At 40.3% G+C, this 18725-nt stretch overlaps 1 protein-coding gene across 2 annotated transcripts; it reads left to right on the forward strand.

Annotated features, from left to right (window-relative positions):
- The first annotated feature begins 1387 nt into the window (after positions 1-1387).
- Positions 1388-18725, forward strand: LOC124673742 (phospholipid-transporting ATPase 2-like). 2 transcript variants are annotated; one of them, XM_047209783.1, is made up of 25 exons: positions 1388-1681; positions 2165-2309; positions 2530-2743; positions 3833-3949; positions 5073-5165; positions 5243-5417; positions 5558-5724; positions 7035-7139; positions 9679-9776; positions 9871-10013; positions 11140-11236; positions 11330-11439; positions 11544-11708; positions 13234-13388; positions 13484-13564; positions 13668-13788; positions 14663-14766; positions 15107-15238; positions 15924-16077; positions 16749-16866; positions 16964-17137; positions 17251-17302; positions 17794-17921; positions 17989-18139; positions 18237-18723. In XM_047209783.1, exons 2-25 carry the CDS (start codon positions 2188-2190, stop codon positions 18474-18476), a joined length of 3216 nt encoding a protein of 1071 aa, XP_047065739.1. In that variant the 5' UTR covers positions 1388-1681; positions 2165-2187; the 3' UTR covers positions 18477-18723. The 2 variants fall into 2 exon arrangements, with proteins under 2 accessions (XP_047065739.1, XP_047065738.1); XM_047209782.1 differs by having other exon boundaries at positions 11140-11439; positions 18237-18725.

Genomic DNA, 18725 nt, shown 5'->3' on the forward strand with positions numbered 1-18725 from the left:
GTCCCTAGCCCGGTCGGACCGGGCCCTACGCCGGACGCTCCGGTCTGTGGCCCGGTTGACTGGGAATCTCGGGAGAAAGCTGAGTTAGCAAGTTGACAACGGCCATATTTCAAGTGACACTATATATATACCCCTTCTCCTACCTCTGAAGGGGTAGGCACTACACTACAAGCTGTTCTTGAGCTCTCTCTCTCATACTCCATTGCTAGAAACACCAAAAGCCTCAGATCTCCCTCCTCCTCCATCCAAACTCAAATCCCTCCAGGGAAATGATAGAGGAGGACCCGATCTACTGTTCTACCAAGCCAAATCTCATTCCCCCTTGTATTCATCAAGAAGCTTGCTCTGTAGGGTTCCTTGGAAACCCTAGGTGGGCAAGAGTGGTCCGGAAGCATCCGAGCTGTGGATTTGCTCCTGACAAGATTGTGAAGGTTTGGAGGCTACCTCAAAGTCTACCACAAGTGAGAGAGTTATTCCTTCGTGGGATAGGCTCCGGAGAATAGGGTGAGCCTTCGTGGCGTGGGGAATCCTTCGTGGGACCTCCACCCCTCCAAACGTGACGTACCTTCTTGCAAAGGAAGGGAACACGAGAATACATCCTCGTCTCCGCGTGCTATCGGTTATCTCTAACCGAACTCCTTACTTGTGATATAACTGCATGTGAGAGCCTTCGTGTTTGAGTTACTTATATCGTCATATAGGTTGTTTCACCTAGTTTGCATTAGGCTCATCTTTATATTCCGCAAAGCCTAATATTGCAAAGAAAAATTTAAAATCTGTAGAAACCTATTTACCTCCCTCTAGGTTTACCATCTCTGAACTTTCAACTCTGCCTAAAAAGTTAACAAACAGCTGGAATGATATGAATGAAGTTTTAACGCCCGCATACGAGTGTAGATCTTCAACACTACATCCAGCTAAAGGACTAGCCTTCCATGGGTTTCCTATCTCTATGAATCACCATGAAAAACGGGTGTGAAAGTGTCTCTGGTGAGACGCCTATAAGCGGATTTGTTTATGGACTCATCGAGGAAGTACCTTACAGCGTAAACTTCAAAGGAAAAAAGCCGACAGAACTCGGCCAAATAATTGCTATCGCCAACCAGTGAGCCGATGCACACCCAGCTATCATAGCAGCAAGGGAAGGCGGCAAGCAGAATAAATGATAGAAATCGAATATAAAAGGTGTTCAATTTTGATGACCGTCTTGAAAATGGCCTAACAACAACTTGTCGAATTGGTAGATCGATCAGATATTCAATAGGTACCAATCCGGAAGCGGTCCAAAGTCAAAGTCAGGATATTGTGTTCTGAAACGTGGAACACGGGCACGTAGACGATCCGCCACGCACACACGTACGGCAGCCTGGCGCGGAAGCGGAACGGCATATGCTGTTTTCCTTCCTTACTCTTCCTTGGGTCGCCGTCTTCCTCTAGACTCTAGAGACTCCGGTTAGAGAACCAACGGCAACTTCACCGGGAGCCAAAGCACCCGATTCCTCTGCAGCTTCACCCTCCTCGTTGACCACCCCTCATCTCGGCCACCGCTCAAAGTCCTCTTCACTAAGGTGCGGCGATCCCCTAGAACGCCGGCTTGAAGACGGAACCCCCCATCGCCGCCGCCGCCGCCGAGGACCGGACGACGGCGTGCGCGGGCAGGTGAAGTGGAATGCGACGTGTGGTGAGTTTCTATCGCTGATTCGACTCCCGTTCTCCAGGATTGGGATAATGTGATACCGTTCTTGAGAATATTGGGGCTTTTTTTCCCCACTTCTTCCGCTCGTTAGCAGACAGCTCGTTATCAGACTGCTCAATTCTATTGTAAAAATCTTTCTTTTTTGCGGGGAAGTTCTACTGTAAAAATCTGAAGCCACGGATAATGCTTATGCATACTTTGCTCCTATAGGAGCATCCATACATAGCTGTACGTTCTGTTGCCTTGTTTAGGTAGAAGAGCCCAAGAAAAAAACATGTAGAGAAGTGATTAGCCACTGCCGCAAGAATTCGCAAGATTCTTGTTGTTTTTTCTTCAGAAGCCTTAAATCTATAACATATATGAAAATTTAAAACGCATTTTTTTCCTTAGGAATTTGTACTACTCCTTCTACAATCGTTATCAGTATCCCTTTTATGTTCATATGTTTTAACTGTCTCTTTCCATCAGAGTGACCAAGGTGCACTGCAAATATGAAACGTTTTGTCTATTTCAACGATGAGTCCAGCCGGGATTTCTACCGTGACAATCGGATCTCCAATACCAAATACACATTCTGGAATTTTATCCCCAAGAACCTATGTGAGCAATTCAGGTCAGCTTTCTGACTCATTTTATACTGTTTGGTAATCTCAGTCACTCATCACCGTTAAGATATAGTGCTCTGGTCTGCAATAAGACGCCTGTGCTCTTCTTTAGCTATTTGTCAATAACACTAAAGAACCATACTGTTTCTTTTTCTCATGAATTTTAATTTCAGATATATTTGTGCATAATTTATATTTCTTCTATATTCACCGCTATAAATATTCCAGGCGTGTCATGAATCAGTATTTTCTGCTAATCGCTTGCCTTCAGTTGTGGTCAACTATTACCCCTGTAAGTCCTGCAACTACATGGGGTCCACTTGCCATAATCTTCATTGTTTCTGCTTCAAAAGAGGCTTGGGATGATTACAATAGATATCTTTCAGACAAGAAAGCAAATGAAAGGAGAATCTGGGTGGTAAAGGATGGCGTCCGTAGACAGGTTTTTCTTCCTTTCCTCCACCAACATTTGCTTTTATTTCAGCGGAGTGAGAACATTATCCTCCTGACTCTGTTGTGATCAATATTTTGAATTCATTATTACTTCTCTTTGTCAGCCATAATGTGATATCTTTATTAATTCGGCACTCTGTACCAAAAATCCATATACTTCTTAAAGGTGCTCTAGTTTTGTAGCAATTGTTAGTTGAAGAAATGAGCTTATAGAATTCCTTAAAATGCTATAGCTTTTTTTTGTGTGAACACTCATTATGAATGGCATACTTTGTTCTTTCTGGACACATCTAGTTTGCAGAACCAAAATAATCTGGGACTCAGTTTTATAATCAGCCCTTTGGCACCATCCTCATACTTAAGACTTCACTTTCTTAGTTTTGCATTATAAAGTATGAATCCTAAGGTTGCATTCACTTATAATTTGCTTATTCGCTTGTGTTGGAACTTTGTATGTCCATTAGTCTGTTGTAAAGACCTAGCAGTATCAGGACCGGCATGGTTATTTGTACCGTATGGATCATCGATATCAGTAAGTGTTGTCAAATTGAAGGAGTTGTCACTGTATCTTTCATGTTTGGCTAAATGCACAAAGTTATACTTCCAAGGAAAACAATTAGCTCTGGGACACTGAAAAATATGACGTTTTCTGAGGACAACAAACAATCAACGGTTCTCTAATTAGCATTATGAAATCAATAATTATGGTCATCTAGCACAGCATGCTATGTCCTTTGAATTTTTTTTAAAATTTAGGAGAGAGCAGGGTCTAGGAAATGCCCTGTTAACTAAATACTTCAATCGAAGGCTTAATAGCAATTATTGGATAATTTCACTGTCAGGTTTGGTTGGCTAATTGTCAAAATGATCTTCAATATATGACTTCCACAAATCTTCTCTTCGTAAATTTCAAACTAACAATATTTTAATGTGCTCACTTTTTGTAGCTAATGACCATGATTCCTGTAGTGTCCTTATTGGATTGTTGATTTTGCGTTGTCCTATTTTTAATTGTTCTTTGCTTGGGGATTTACTTGGAATACCTGACTGTAATACTGAGTTATTTATGTTCTCGCAGGTAAAAGCACAGGAGATACATGTCGGAAATATAGTGTGGCTCCATGAGAATGATGAGATTCCATGTGATCTTGTTCTTATTGGAACTTCTGATCCTCAAGGCATCTGTTATGTTGAGGTAAATGAGTGTACTAACTAACATTAGATAGTGTGTTTATGTGCTATTCCTGCTACATGGTATGTATGATAGAAGCCACTCGGATGGCCATGGCCATGCTTGAATGAATATTACAGTGTTGGAAAAGATTGCTCCTCCAAAACCATCCTTGCCAAAAATTCTTTAAATTAGCACTGAAGTTTGTTGATGAGGAAACATAGGAAAGGTTATGAGGCGTTGTAGAGAGATGAAGGAGGACGCTGAGGCATTTTTTGAGAGATTTTTATTTTAAATCAAAGAAAAATTCAAAACGAAAAACTAAGTATGTGGTTGTTTTTCCTTCAATTCCTATTCGGGATTGCCATTTTTCATGTTAACCACTTGGATTGATTAACACCAATCATGATAGCCACATAATAGCAACCTGAGAAATTTTCACCTATTTTACAGCCACTTATCAAGTTTGATGGATGATTAAGGTGATCAGTATTCTGACACAACTTGTACTTTTATTAGTAGTTAGTATAAACGCTTGATGTTTTGTTTTAAGATATACTAGCCTTCTTAGCGTACGAAAAATTACATGTTACTTACATCCTTCTTTCACATTAGCAATATTGGAAGTTAGAAAAGATGCCAAGGGAACTGTATCTTTTTTATGTTTTAATCTTGTTAGCCGAACCTGCTTTGCATGTGCACGCTTGCTATTTGTATGCAGAATTCCCTCTTTATTACTCTGAGTATATCGAAGCATGGCATAGGCAAACCTACGTTTCTGTTTTTTTGGGTATGGACTATATACCTTAAGAGAATTGTGCTGGAGTGCTCTCTTTTAATGTGTATACAAAATAGTCTGTTCAGTTTCAGTATCTTGACTCCTTTTGTACTCTCCTTCGGACCTAAACTATAATTACTGGAAGGATACATATATTAGTCTTTCTCTTCGATCAATATCCGGAATATCTGTTTTGCTTTGGTGATTGGTTGACGATGATTTATAGATATAATGTGCAGCTCCAAATCTATCATGTTTACCCGCAAAAAAAAATCTATCATGCTACCTACTGTTGCGAGAATCTAGATAGAAAAATTATTCTGGTTGTTGTGACTGTAGCTCATGCCAATATTTCCACTTTTACTTCAGACTGCTGCTTTAGATGGTGAAACTGATTTGAAAACACGAATTATTCCTTCAATTTGTGCTAACCTGTCACCAGAGCAATTGGGAAAAATCAAGGTGAGCCTTCCTGTACTTGTACATTCTTGTTTTTTTTTTTCATGCCTTCTCTGATTGCACCTCTCTGGATTGAGCAGGGTGTAGTTGAGTGCCCTAACCCAGATAATGACATAAGAAGATTCGATGCTAACATGCGCTTGTTCCCTCCTACCACTGATAATGAAAAATGTCCCTTAACTATCAGTAATACTCTTCTTCAGTCATGTTACTTACGGTACTCAGAATGGGCATGTGGAGTTGCAGTATACACAGGTAAAGATATCATGCTATGACTTGGCTGTTCTTGATTTATACTACACCAAAGAATATATTTCGAGACTTCTGTTTTGCACTTAGCTGACAAAACAAATGTCGTGTCACACCTTCTTTGCTGTTTGAATCATTTGTGTCAGGCAATGAAACCAAGTCAGGAATGAGCAGAGGAACTGCTGAGCCAAAACTTACTTCTGCTGATTCAATGATTGACAAACTGACAGTTGCAATATTTGTTTTCCAAATTGTTGTCGTTCTTGTGCTGGGTTTGGCTGGCAATATCTGGAAGAACAGTCATGGTCGCAAGGTAATAATTTATCTCCGACAAGCAGTGCCCTTGAACAAAAAATTCACTACTACTTTCATGCATGTTGTTACACTTTTGTAGCTAAAACTCATACATTTGCTCCTTCCAAAGCAACTTTTTTTTTGCCATGGTTTAATTTGGAGCTCCAATTTCAGTGCTCCTTCCGATCCAAATTAATTGACCCGCCTTTGTCTAGATAAGGATGTATCTAGACGTGTTTTAGCTGTAGATACATGCATATATAGACAAAGTTGAGTCAATTAATTGGATCGGAGGGAGGTACCGTTTAGTTTGCCCCTAACGCTTTATACTGGTGCATATACCTTCCTGGCTGAATACCATGGCGGTTCTGGCCGATATGGCATTGGACTCATGCATGTTCGCTCTGGCACACATGAGCAAACCAAAAAAAAAAAGCGCCCAGAAAACCTTCTGTCTCGTCTTCACCAAAAACAGAAACAAACCAAAACAAAATCTGTTTGAACTTGTCATCTGTTCTTTTTTATCTTTTGTTCCTTTCCTTTTCTCCTCTTATCTCTCCCTTTGCCTTCAGGCATCTGGCCAAGTCTATCTTAGGGGGCGAACCTCACGGCCCAGCTAGTTATCGCGTTCACCACCTTACACCGCCATGTAGCCTCTTCTCATGAATGGGCATTGTTATCAACATTTGATCAGCCTAGGAGGCCTGGATGCGGTAATGTGGCTGAGCTTGCTTATGGCTGAAGTTTCCTAGTATGCGATGCTTGTTTCTTAGTCACGACACAGCTAGTTTCTGCTCCCAACCTCATACCCTCAGACTGCACCCAACTTCTTGAGACCCTTCGGTTTTCTATTTGGAGCTAAAGAGGGCAGGGTTCTCAAAACCATATGTAAGACCATCATGGGCGCCAAACTAGGCATGCCATAGGGCACACAACTCATCGTCCAGTGTTCACGGGAGACAGGAGTTGGGTGGCTGGAGGCAGGAAAACAGAGAGATTGGAGAGGATAGGACATGGGAAAAGGGACTTTTACAGTTTCTTATCTACGACATGTGAAGATGAAGTGGCAAATGTTGATGATCTTAGGAAATATCAGCCTTGACATCCTAAAGTACCAAGGAAAGCGGATGTATGACCTATTTCAAATATTTTTGGTGGAAGGTTAAAATTAAACAGTATTGACATTCAGGTTATAAATTAAAGTGAACTAATAGTTGATGAAACATATGTAGACTTTTTCCTGCTTTCTAATCTGGATCTGTAAAATGAATTTTTATGCCAGTTTTACCTTTGACCTGATTAATTGTTTTCTTGTCTTACTTGATGTAGCAATGGTATCTGATGTATCCTCCGGAAGGACCATGGTATGAGTTCTTGGTTATCCCATTGCGCTTTGAACTATTGTGTTCGATAATGATTCCTATTTCGATAAAGGTATGGTTCCATGTTTAATTGGTATTTCCCTTCTCATGCTGCTTGTTTGAAGAACTTCATTATCTTGTTAGTGCTCTCTCTCTCTCTCTCTCTCTCTCTCTCTCTCTCTCTCTCTCTCTCTCTCTCTCTCTCTCTCTCTCTCTCTCTCTCTCGTAAAAAGCAGAAAATGAAGGACTAGAACTACAGAGGAGAACACACAAAAGTCTCAGGCAACAGATGCCTTCTTCTATTAGCTTTTGCAGCAACGAATGCTACACTATTCAGCATAAAATGCCTACTTGACTTAGCAAACAATTCTTGCCCACAGAAACCTATGCTAGGAACTATTTATTCACAAGTTAGCTCGCTCCATGAACCAACTTGGTAAGTTCACTGAAATCTGGAGCAAGTTCTTTTACTTGTCAGCTCACAGCCTGCAAACCTAGCAAGCTCAACCTGGACACAGCTGCAAACACACTGCAGTATGCCTATCAATCAGTACACAACCTATGTGCAGTGTTCACTCACACACAGGACGCAACTAATGTGGTTTGTTCAGTGTTCACACACAACCAGCACACAAGCTATGTGTTATTTTCACACTGTAGCCTCTGCACACAACCTATGTGTGCAGGTCACACCATGACAAGATTATAGGCCTAACATATATATATCTTACAAATAAATTTGCAGTGCATAGGTCTCTACTGATTTCCACTTTATTTGTAGAACTTAGCAACAGTTCGTTTGCATCCATCCTTCACGTTCATGATAGTGTGTACGTAAAATAATAACGACTAAGATGTTTCTATGCAATTGCCGGTTTTTTTCATTTTTGATTGGAGATACAGAGCTGATGACCTGAGGGCATCACCTGCCATTGGATTTTTTTCTCTAGTTCCATGACTTCTCTCACATGCCTGGAAGCCCAGTTTGCAAAACCTTACCTCACAGGCTCACGGCATGGAAAAATTAGCCAATAGTCGAAATTACATGATACTATTATATGCTAGTCTAGATTTTTATGACCAATTGAATGATTCCCTCACAATGAACAAACCTACACTGCCATCATCATGGTAACCATTGGCTTGTTCATTTTTATACATACTTATTTTTGTAAATACTAATGTTCAATTGCAAACTCCATTGATTCGCTCTCAAAGGAAAAAAAAAAAAAAACTTGCCACCTAGAGAGTCTTTCAGAGACATGAGCCGGTTCCCCTGTTTCTCCACAGAGAGGGGTGGCCTCACCTATGCTCAAGGTACCGGGCTCTCCGGCTCTGGTTTCTGGTAGCCTCTCTCCCACCTGACGGCCTATGGAAAAGCTAGGGATTACAGGCTTGGATCAGAGCTAAAATAGCCAAGCTCATGTCATGCCAAGCGATGGAGCAGGTAGGAATGTAGCTGATGGAAAGAAAAAGAAGAGCAATTCAAAAGTAGCTGTTAGCTCCATCTGAGCCGTCCATCTGGAGATCTATGGCACTTGTGAGCGACTTGTGGCGTGAAGGATGTTCGCCTCTGATCGTCAGGTTCTTGCTGCCTGACATCACCAGAACCAGGCATGCGGACCATGTACAGCAGTAGATTTAGGTCTCTGTAGTCTAGGGTTTCAGCCATCCGGCGATTCTGCTCCGGTGGCAGTGAATAAGTGTTCTTCTGGTCCTTTCCCAATGTGGTTGGTGACAGATCTGGACACATCAGGTTTTCCTGGGGTGGCCGGTTTGGCAGCGGGGGCAACCCCCCTTGGAACTTTTGATCATCTGGTCTCATCTGCTTCGCGGCGGCTCCTCCTCCAGCACTGCTGGGTGACCCAGTGGACCTGTACAGAAGCTCTGTGACCGGCGCTTGTCACCTGCATCTGAGGCGGCGTAAGCGGCAGTTCTCAGAAGGCCAAGCGTGCAGGGCAGTTCTCAGAAGGCCAGGGCTTTCAGTTCTTTGGTTATGGATGGCGGTTGGCGGATCGGCTCCTCTCCATCGACTTCGTCGACTGAAGACTACTGATCCGAGATCCGGTGAGCACGGTCACAGCCTGGCCGACGAGCCCCAAGGACTCGGCTTTGCCATTCCGCGGCGCGGTCCACGATGGTGTTTGACGGATCTGCTGGGTGTGATGGGCGCTCCTTTTCCTCCTCCCATTCTGGGCTTCGGCGAGCATCGTTGGCATGATGTGAAGGAACCTAAAAGGGCTTATGTGTTATTTTGTGTTTTCTGGTGTCCGTTTTGCATTTGGTCTGGGACACCTGTGTGTTTTTGGGATCTTCTGTACTGCGTCTGTTGTACCCCCTTCGTTGCTATATGAATGACACGTGGTATTCTAAAAAAACAGGAAAAAAACCTCATTTATTAGGTACCATCATTTTTTAATAATACCACATCTTCATTCTGCATTGTTATGTCTTTGATATTGTGTTCATTGATGACTACAGTGGTTTTAAATGTCAGATTCTTCAACAGTAGAGAGTTCCATGTGAAGAGTTGACCACTAACTATTCTGAGTGTGCTCTGGTTGGGTGTTATAGTAAATAGTTCCATTTCCTAATCTAGTTAGTGCTTGTAGGTTACTCTTGATTTGGCTAAAAGTGTATATGCAAAGTTTATTGATTGCGATGATCAAATGTTTGATTGGGAAACAAGTACGCCTGCTCACTCAGCTAAGTATGTGATATGATTTATCTGGTCATATGGATTTAGATGTTCATCAGACCCTTGTTATTTTATATCTTAGAGCTTATGTATGTGTCTCTTCCAGCACAGCTATTAGCGAAGATCTTGGTCAGGTTGAATATATATTAAGCGACAAAACTGGGACATTGACGGAGAATAAGATGATCTTCCGAAGATGTTGCATAAGTGATACTCTATATGGAGACAACAATGGAGATGCTTTAAAAGGTTATTCTTGCTCGTCATGTTCTTCCCATCCTAGTAGGCATGTTTTTCTCTTATCTAGTAGGGCTTGATTAGAAACATGTTACTTGTTTGCACAAACTACAAAGTACTCATGTACTGTACCTGAAGCTCTTCGTTGGAATATCAAATATCAAACACTTCTTTGAACTAGATGCAAAGTATGTGCATTTTCATGTGTTTACATCTATGAGGTCTTAACTTGAACTTGTAAACTGCAAAACCGATATCATACATTTCTGAAAGTTCTAAATACTTCTAATTTCCACTATTCTTCCGTTTTTAGTCACTGCATATGGGCAGATGCCAAGGATTACTTACACTGGCTTTGGAGATATTCCCTTATATAGTGTTAGATAAATTATGTTAATTTATATTTCTAGGAAGTAGGTGAAAAAACCATCGTTCTATGGAGTACCATTTTGCTATGTAAAAAGTAGGTGGAATAGCTTCATTTCTGAAACAAAGAGGTTAATGCATACCTTTTATGGTTGTGTCTACAGTCGTCTGAGAATTAACTTAGTTCTCAGTCAGATGATTTTCATCAAATCTTAGTTGCAACTCCTGACTAGCATGAATACAAAGCAAAATTAACGGTCCGGATTATTTTTCTTAGTTGCAACCGCACTTGCAACTGAAAAATCTCAATTGCAAGCCCACTTGCAACTGAAAAAACTAAGTCGCAATCCAACTTGAACTCATATAGCACGATTAGCGATGCAATCTGACGGTGTAGGACTTGACTGGTTCTCAGCTAGCTGAAAACTAGCAAATCCATGTTTATATAATTAAAATTGGATAAAGAGTGCATGGACTGTACAAGGGGCCGTGGGTGTGAGAGGGTGATTCAGCTGAATTATTTCATGTTTAGCATCAATAACTTAAATTTCAGACTTCCCTAGGTGATTCCAGTTTAGAAAAGTTGATGTTTGTACACAGCCAACAGTTTTGGGCATTAGGCACTATGCTGGACAGTCTTCTTATGGATTTGTTGTAAACGTTCCCAATACATCGTATTATCATCCATGATTGATAATGCTTTTTTCTTTCTAAAAATATGAATTTACTTGTCTTTTTTTATCCCTGAATGATGTTTTTTTTCTCTTATTAGATGTTGGACTTCTAAATGCTGTCTCAAGTAATGATCCTAATGTAGTGAAATTTCTGATGGTGATGGCTCTTTGCAATACAGTTGTTCCTATCAAAAGGCAAGTATACGGCAATTTATTGGAGGAAAAAGCAATTATGAATGTCGTTTCTATGTGCGATTTATTTGTTCCTTATACCTTTCATAATTTCAGCAATGATGGCACTATCTCATACAAAGCGCAATCTCAAGATGAGGAAGCTTTGGTCAATGCTGCATCAAACCTGAATATGGTGCTTACAAATAAAGACAGCAGCAGTGTTGGTTAGTAATTGCTTGACTGAATCTGATAAGAGGATCATCATTTACTCTATATAGGCTTTCATTTGCTTATTTTCTTGATTGAGTTCTGTCTAACAATTCTACAGAGATTTGTTTCAATGGCTCTAAATTTTACTATGAGCTATTGGATGTTCTTGAGTTCACTTCTGATCGCAAGAGAATGTCTATTGTGGTAAAGGAGAGCGGGAGTGGGAAGTTTCTTCTTCTCTCGAAAGGTGCTGATGAAGCTATTTTTCCTCGTTCCTGTCCAGGTACATGGTTTAGCAGTATATGAAGCTCATTTTGTCACTATGCTTATGTTGTACTCTCTTTTTATGCTTGAAATTGGATAGATTCTTGGATGCCTTTATTTTTTGATTTATTGAGTGTTGTGAGGCAAGAACTTAAGTTTGGCTCCAACTTCCAGTCCTGTCCTCTGCTAGATTAACAGTGGGTTAGGAACAGCTGGAGTTTGTGCATAAGCTGGCTGTTGAGTTAAGCTCACCATAAGCTATGGTAATAATAAGCTAGCGAAGTTTTTGTTGTGGGTTAGGAATGGCTTGTAGAGAGCAGCTTGTTCCGCATGGTGAATGATGTGAAGTCTAAAATACCCTTTGACTCTTGTTCATTTGGTTCATCTAGAATCTTATAACATCCACCGCAAATTAAACACAACAAAAAACTCTAGCATCCAGAATTTGAGATGCCCAACAAATCCATGCGCGCATACAGTCATTTATTTTGGAGAAAATATATCTGCACCACAAGCAACCAAACATAACTACCTCTTCAGCAGCGAATTGGGGCCGGAGGAGGGTTTGAGGCGAGCTTGAACGGGGAGCTGGACGGCGATCTCCATTACAGGTTCCGTGATGGGTCCAGTCCGGCACGACAGCAGTGTGCGGCGGCCAATACTGGCAGCGGCAGGTCCCTCAAGGGAGCGGAAGGTAGAGGTAGCAGCCTGGTGCAACGTGGGTGGAGGTGTGGAGGTCCGACTGGTCGCTGGAGGGAGGGGAGGCACTGGAACATGAGCGGACGCGTTGTCTGCGCATCGCTTGAGACATGAGACGGGAATGGGGGAGACGATTGGGGAGATGAGGAAATTCGCGAAGGAACTGGGGAACTGGGCATTATATTTGCCGTGGCACATTTGGTGTAATTAAGGGTAAGGCTACGAATAGGGTGAAAGGGTTCATGAAGAAGCTTGGGAAAATTCTCTTTGGAGGCTTCGTGTTACCTTCAAAAAAACAAGGTGCGGCGGAATTAAGCCCCTCAAAAGCTTTGGGTTAGGGATAGCTTGGGGCTTATTTGGACCATAAGCTGCTCTATAAGCTATCCCTGACCCAGCCTAAAAGGCTGTCAGAATTACTTCTCTTCAGAATAAGCAAAACTTTGTGTCTGCATTGATAGAAATAAATGGTATATAGTTACAAACGCATGACTAGTCCACCCCTGGGAATATAGCCTGAAGCTTCACGTTGGTGATAGGCATCTCAGCGTCAAAGATGCAAACGTGCAGTGTTTCCTGATCAATCATGCGGGGTCAGGCTCTTTGCCTGTGCTTGTTTTAGGTGTAACTGTATGTATCGACTCTATTTTAGATATGACAACAATATGCAATCACCTGTTTTGATGGACTCATTCAATCAGCTTATGACTTGGGGCACCAATCAATATCAAAAGGGTTTCCATAACAATAGGGCATTATATTAAGGGAGTGTGGCAAATGATCAAACACCTGAGTTTTGTTATAAAAAACAATAATTGAGGTTAATTTTTCTAGTACATAAATGACAGGACAAGAAATAAAGACCTATCAAGAGGCAGTAGAAATGTACTCTCATTTGGGATTGCGAACATTATGCTTGGGATGGCGTGACTTAGAAGAAGGTGAATACAAGGAGTGGTCTAAAAAATTTCAAGATGCCAGCTGCTCACTGGACAACAGGGAGGTAAGTTGTTCCTGGTCTTAACAACTACTTATGTTTCAACTAGGCTTGTAACTTCTTACTTTTGAGGTATATATTACAAGCTTCCTGATGTACAGAATAAAATCACCGAAGTCTGTCACAGTTTAGAGAAAGACATTCACATTCTTGGCATCACTGCCATAGAGGACCGTCTCCAGGTATACATTATTTGTTAATTGTTTTTTCTAACAATGAGTGGAATTGCTTGTGCAAGTTAATGCTTGCCCTCCTCCGACTTGATAGATTGTTGTGGCTTGGCAGGATGGTGTTCCTGAAACCATTAAATTGCTAAGGAATGCTGGAATAAGTGTGTGGATGCTAACCGGTGATAAGCAAAATACAGCAATTCAGATTGGACTTCTTTGTAACCTAATAACACCTGGTACTCTATTATCATCCGAAATTAATTATCCAGTAAATTTGGCCATGCAAATGTTCCATGAAACTGGTCCCTGTTGCAATGAAAAGAAAGACTTATTTTCCGTAGTACAATCTTATCATTTAGCAAAATCATGATCCTGTCCTAGAGCAGGATCGATAATCACCAAGGCTCTTCCATCTTTTGTTATTTGATTGGTGATTTTATCAGTTGAGTTACTATTGTCGTTTACCAGTTCTTCATTGTCTCTTAAAGCATCAAAAGTTTCATGGGTGGTCTTTCTAGTGTCTGCTATCTTAATCTCTTTTCAGTATAAGGTGATCTTAGTTCATTCTTGCCAGTATGGCATCGTAGTGATTACTCCTAAGTTACGGCTAGAAGATTTGCCAGGAGTACATGTGCATCATCCTGTTTGTACCTGCAAATTGAAAAGCTTTATTTAGTCAAAGCAGAAGTACGTACAAAAATGGTAACTTACTGCAATCATCTCAAGAATTAAAAAAAACACATTAAATTAGATGCAAAGTAGTTTTCATAGGACTTCAACTACAATACTACATGACTGTTAAAAGGGCCGAATTTTTTAATAACCTTTGCAAAACCATATTGCTGGCATTACCTTTTTATTCCTTTTTTTGGACCATGATGTATTTATGGTAAACAGGAATGCAAAGATATTTGCAGTTCTTACAGACTGCATAACAATTAGTAATAAAGAAAGCATATCTTCTTGTGTTCCCTTTGGTGATCAACCTTTTTATAAATATGTGGTTTACCATGGAGTTCATACTGTAGCTATCATCACAGCAATATAAGCTGCTTTTATTAATCAACCTGCTGCCAAAATAATCACTCAAAACTGTCACATTTTCATCAGAGTCCAATGGTCAATTGTTGTCTATCAATGGAAAAACCGAAGATGACATATTACGGAGCTTAGACAAGGCATTGGTAGTTATGAAGACTAGTCCGGAAAGAAAGGTACTTGTTTTGGATTCCATATGCGTGCCTTATATGAGTGTATTAGATTTTATAAATAATTTACACACGCAACTGAAGTTATTCTTTACTTTGATTCTTGATGTTCAAACAATATGATATATTACTTGGAATGCCTTTACTTCATATTTGACATGTGTGACCTCTTTAGGGTTTGTTCCATTTTGTATATTCAACTTGAACTATCAGGTTATATTTAATGTCATATTCTTTAGAGTGCTACTCCATGCACATTTAACAAACTTAAAATGTGTTCCTTCTGAATAAATTTATTGTTGGCTTAGTTTCATTGGAGCACATCATGTCAAATATTTGTATGCAGGATCTTGCATTTGTTTTGGATGGATGTGCACTCGAAATAATTCTAAAGCGTTCTCTGGAGTCTTTCACTAGACTGGCCATGCTGTCAACCACAGCAATATGCTGTCGAATGACACCTCTGCAGAAAGCGCAGGTTCCCCTTTTGATGTTTGTACCAATAGCTTTCTTACCTTTTGAAATATAAATTGATGTTTCCCCCTTTGCTGTTTCTACCAATAGCTTCTTTACCTTTTGACATGTAAATGTAAATTGATGTTTAAGAAAACTCAATGAGATAAGCTAATGTCGTCTTTGACTTAAAATAATGAAGTTGGGATGAGGGATGTCACTACATGTAGTCTTAGTTTGTGTTTCTTCTCTTACATCTCAGTTTGCGATTGCTGAACTATGACGCGCTGTGCATATTTTTAGGCTACTACAGATAGCTATTCACAAAAATATGTTGCTATTCTTTATGAATAAAATTAAGCGTAGATAAATCCAGTTGACTAGTGATTAAACTTTCACATTTCATCTTGTATGTTCTGCTATGTATAGATATGTGCATTTGAAGATTGGTTATGATGGTAAGTAGGTGACTGACATATCACTTTCCTAAAAGCAGTTCAATCCAATAGGATCATCGTAATCCACCTCAATGTCAAATGAACCCATTGTATGCAACTGGACTTTTTATTTATAACTAACTTAATGAATTAGAATGTTGATCCTGATAGCCTGGAATTTGGATGTAGTTATCATGATTCTACTAAAAGCTCAATCTGCTGTCGCTATTAGCTGCTGGTCAGTTAACAGTAATATTTTTTGCATTCATGCAGCTTGTTGGGATCCTGAAGTCTTCTGGTTCTCTAACTCTAGCAATTGGTGACGGTGGTAATGATGTAAGAATGATTCAAGAGGCTAATGTTGGAGTAGGGATTAGTGGTAGGGAGGGTCTGCAAGCTGCAAGAGCTGCTGATTATAGCATTGGAAGTATGCATCTTTTATAAATTTCGTGCAGCTTTCTGATTTCGCTGTTGTTGTGCAGTGTGTATGTCGGTGCTGCCTTTGCATTGTTGACCCCTGAGGTCCTTTTCTTACTATTGCATTGTTTAAAGATAGACACAATAAATAACATTTTGCATGCTTATAGTACTTGTGCTCATACAGCCAGGGATTATAAATTGTTTTAGGGAGGGAAAACCCACTCTAGGTTCATGGGCCTAGCTTCAAGAAGTCCCTATGGATCATCTTCTACAAATACATAGTAGTCAGTACTAGTAGTAATGGAAATTTCTCTAACTTCCATTGGTATCAGCTGATCTCGGTGCCACTGTGCCAGCTCCATCCCTGTCTGCTGTCTATGTGTTCCATGGGATTTTCCCCAGTCACCAGCAGTAAGAGCCACCAAAAAAACTTTGTACATAGTAGCTGTGACCATCCACCTTGTGAACCCCGCATACTGCACGTTAACAGATTCCAAACTAGTGCAGCCAGAGTTTGTGATATTTTTGACTTTATTTATCCATATGAACCGGTATCTCATCTGAGAAAAAATGTGCATGGATGCACTGAGAATCCGTGTCATTTTGTTGCACTTCACCTCCAAACTCCATATATTTTTATTTATTCTAAATATGTATTACTATCTCAACATTTTGCAGAGTTCAAGTTTCTCAAAAGGTTGATACTTGTCCATGGTCGATATTCATACAACCGCACATCATTTATTTCACAGTACTCCTTCTACAAGTCACTGTTGATTTGCTTTATACAGATTCTGTGAGTCTTGCTCCCATATGCTCTTTCCGTTAGCAGTATCTCTGATTTACTAGCAACTACTACGTCACATGGAATGCTGACATGTGTCCTGTGTTAGGTTTTCCTTTTCGACAGGGGTTTCTGGAACTAGTCTGTTCAACTCGATTAGCCTGATGGCCTATAATGTCTTCTACACAAGTCTTCCTGTTATGACTATAATTTTTGACAAGGATATCTCTGAAACAACAGTTCTGCAATACCCGCAGATTTTACTCTATTCTCAAGCTGGGAGGTACAAATAGAACTTTTTCTTCTTCATTTTTATTTGTTGATGGTTTCTTGTAAGCGTGCTATGTAGTTGTTTTGTGGTTATCACTAGTATGATTAGTTTCATCTTGTTTCCAGGCTCTTAAACCAAAGTACATTTGCTGGATGGTTTGGGCGATCGCTGTACCATGTAAAGTAACATTATTCTTTTATTGTTTTTATGTTGTACCAATATGAGTTCCTCTTGGATGAAATCGTTTGTACTTTGGTAGTGAAGGTTCTTTCTAATATTTTGCTTTCTTAATGCAATCTTATGTGGACAACACCTCTTGTTGACTCGGTTTGTGAGATTGCTACCTTTGTGATTCTTTTAAGCGGCATGACCATGCACTGAATGATACATACATCAGTTAGTGTGCTAACCAAATGCAGCTTACACTATTAGTATGTGAATTAGATGCGAAGGCTAGCATTTCCTTCATCGATCAATAGTTTTTCTTCATCTTGATTTATATGCTAAATGCATTTAATCCAGTTGTTTGTAGTAATTTGTTAACTTTATTATTAATGGTATATTGTTGTAAATGGGTGCGTAATCGTGACTCTAGGATACCTTACTTCCAATGCACTTTACATGCGCTTGAAAATTTAATAATTTATGATTATCTGTGGTCATTTCAGGCACTTGCTGTTTTCCTAATTACAGTTCATGCATATGCTGATGAGAAAAGTGACATGGAGGAACTATCCATGGTTGCCCTCTCAGGATGCATTTGGTTGCAGGCCTTTGTTGTGACGCTGGATACAAAGTAAGTTCTCGTGTTGCTACGAATTCATCGGCTTGTGCTTCACTGACAGTATCTTTTGCTTCTTTAGCTCATTCACCTATCCGCAAATCATCCTCGTATGGGGAAACTTTGTGGCCTTCTACGTGATCAACATAATACTCAGTGTGGTACCAAGTCTTCAGATGCACAATCTCATGCTGCGCTTGTGTAATCAACCATCATACTGGATCACCATGGCTGTAAGTCTCATGCTGTTGCCTATACTAATTTTCATAACTCTGACCATGGACTGACCATTTTATATGTTCACCACATGGCGGAACCATCTTTTCCCAGCTGATTGTAACCGTGGGAATGGGTCCGGTGCTGGCTCTCAGATACTTGAGGAAAGTGTTTTGGCCTAGTGCCATTGATGTCCTCCAGCAAATTGAGCAAACCAACCGGCATATTGAAACCTCCAGAAATATGGAGTCGTCGAGCGGGAATTATCTCGATCATTTACTAACTGACTTGCGTAGGAAGAAGGGTTCTATTCATCAACCTTTACTTTCCGAATCTGTAGCATGTAGCAGATAATAGCAGTTTAATCATGGCAGGTAGCAGTCACCACGTTGTCCTTAACGGCCTACAAGTTTAAGCTTTTAGGCGATGCATGAGGCAATGACGAGTCTAGGAATTTGCACCAGCTAACATTAGTAGGCTTTACTGATCAATTTTCTGTTTATATAGTTGCACTTAACATGAGACTTTTGATATCAGGTCAACAGTTCACTTTGTAATAAATGGGTGGCTTATGTTGTCCTGATTTTTCTTACCTGAGAGCTC

This window comes from Lolium rigidum, chromosome 7, assembly GCF_022539505.1.
Source record: "Lolium rigidum isolate FL_2022 chromosome 7, APGP_CSIRO_Lrig_0.1, whole genome shotgun sequence".
In the NCBI taxonomy this organism is placed as follows: domain Eukaryota; kingdom Viridiplantae; phylum Streptophyta; class Magnoliopsida; order Poales; family Poaceae; genus Lolium; species Lolium rigidum.

Bases quoted from the DNA above. Each gene is read 5' to 3' on its own strand.
- LOC124673742 (XM_047209782.1), top strand. From the start codon at position 2,188: ATGAAACGTTTTGTCTATTTCAACGATGAGTCCAGCCGGGATTTCTAC. The intron at 5,166-5,242 runs GTGAGCCTTCCT...TGGATTGAGCAG, and splicing joins AGCAATTGGGAAAAATCAAG to GGTGTAGTTGAGTGCCCTAA. The intron at 17,922-17,988 runs GTAAGTTCTCGT...TTGCTTCTTTAG, and splicing joins GTTGTGACGCTGGATACAAA to CTCATTCACCTATCCGCAAA.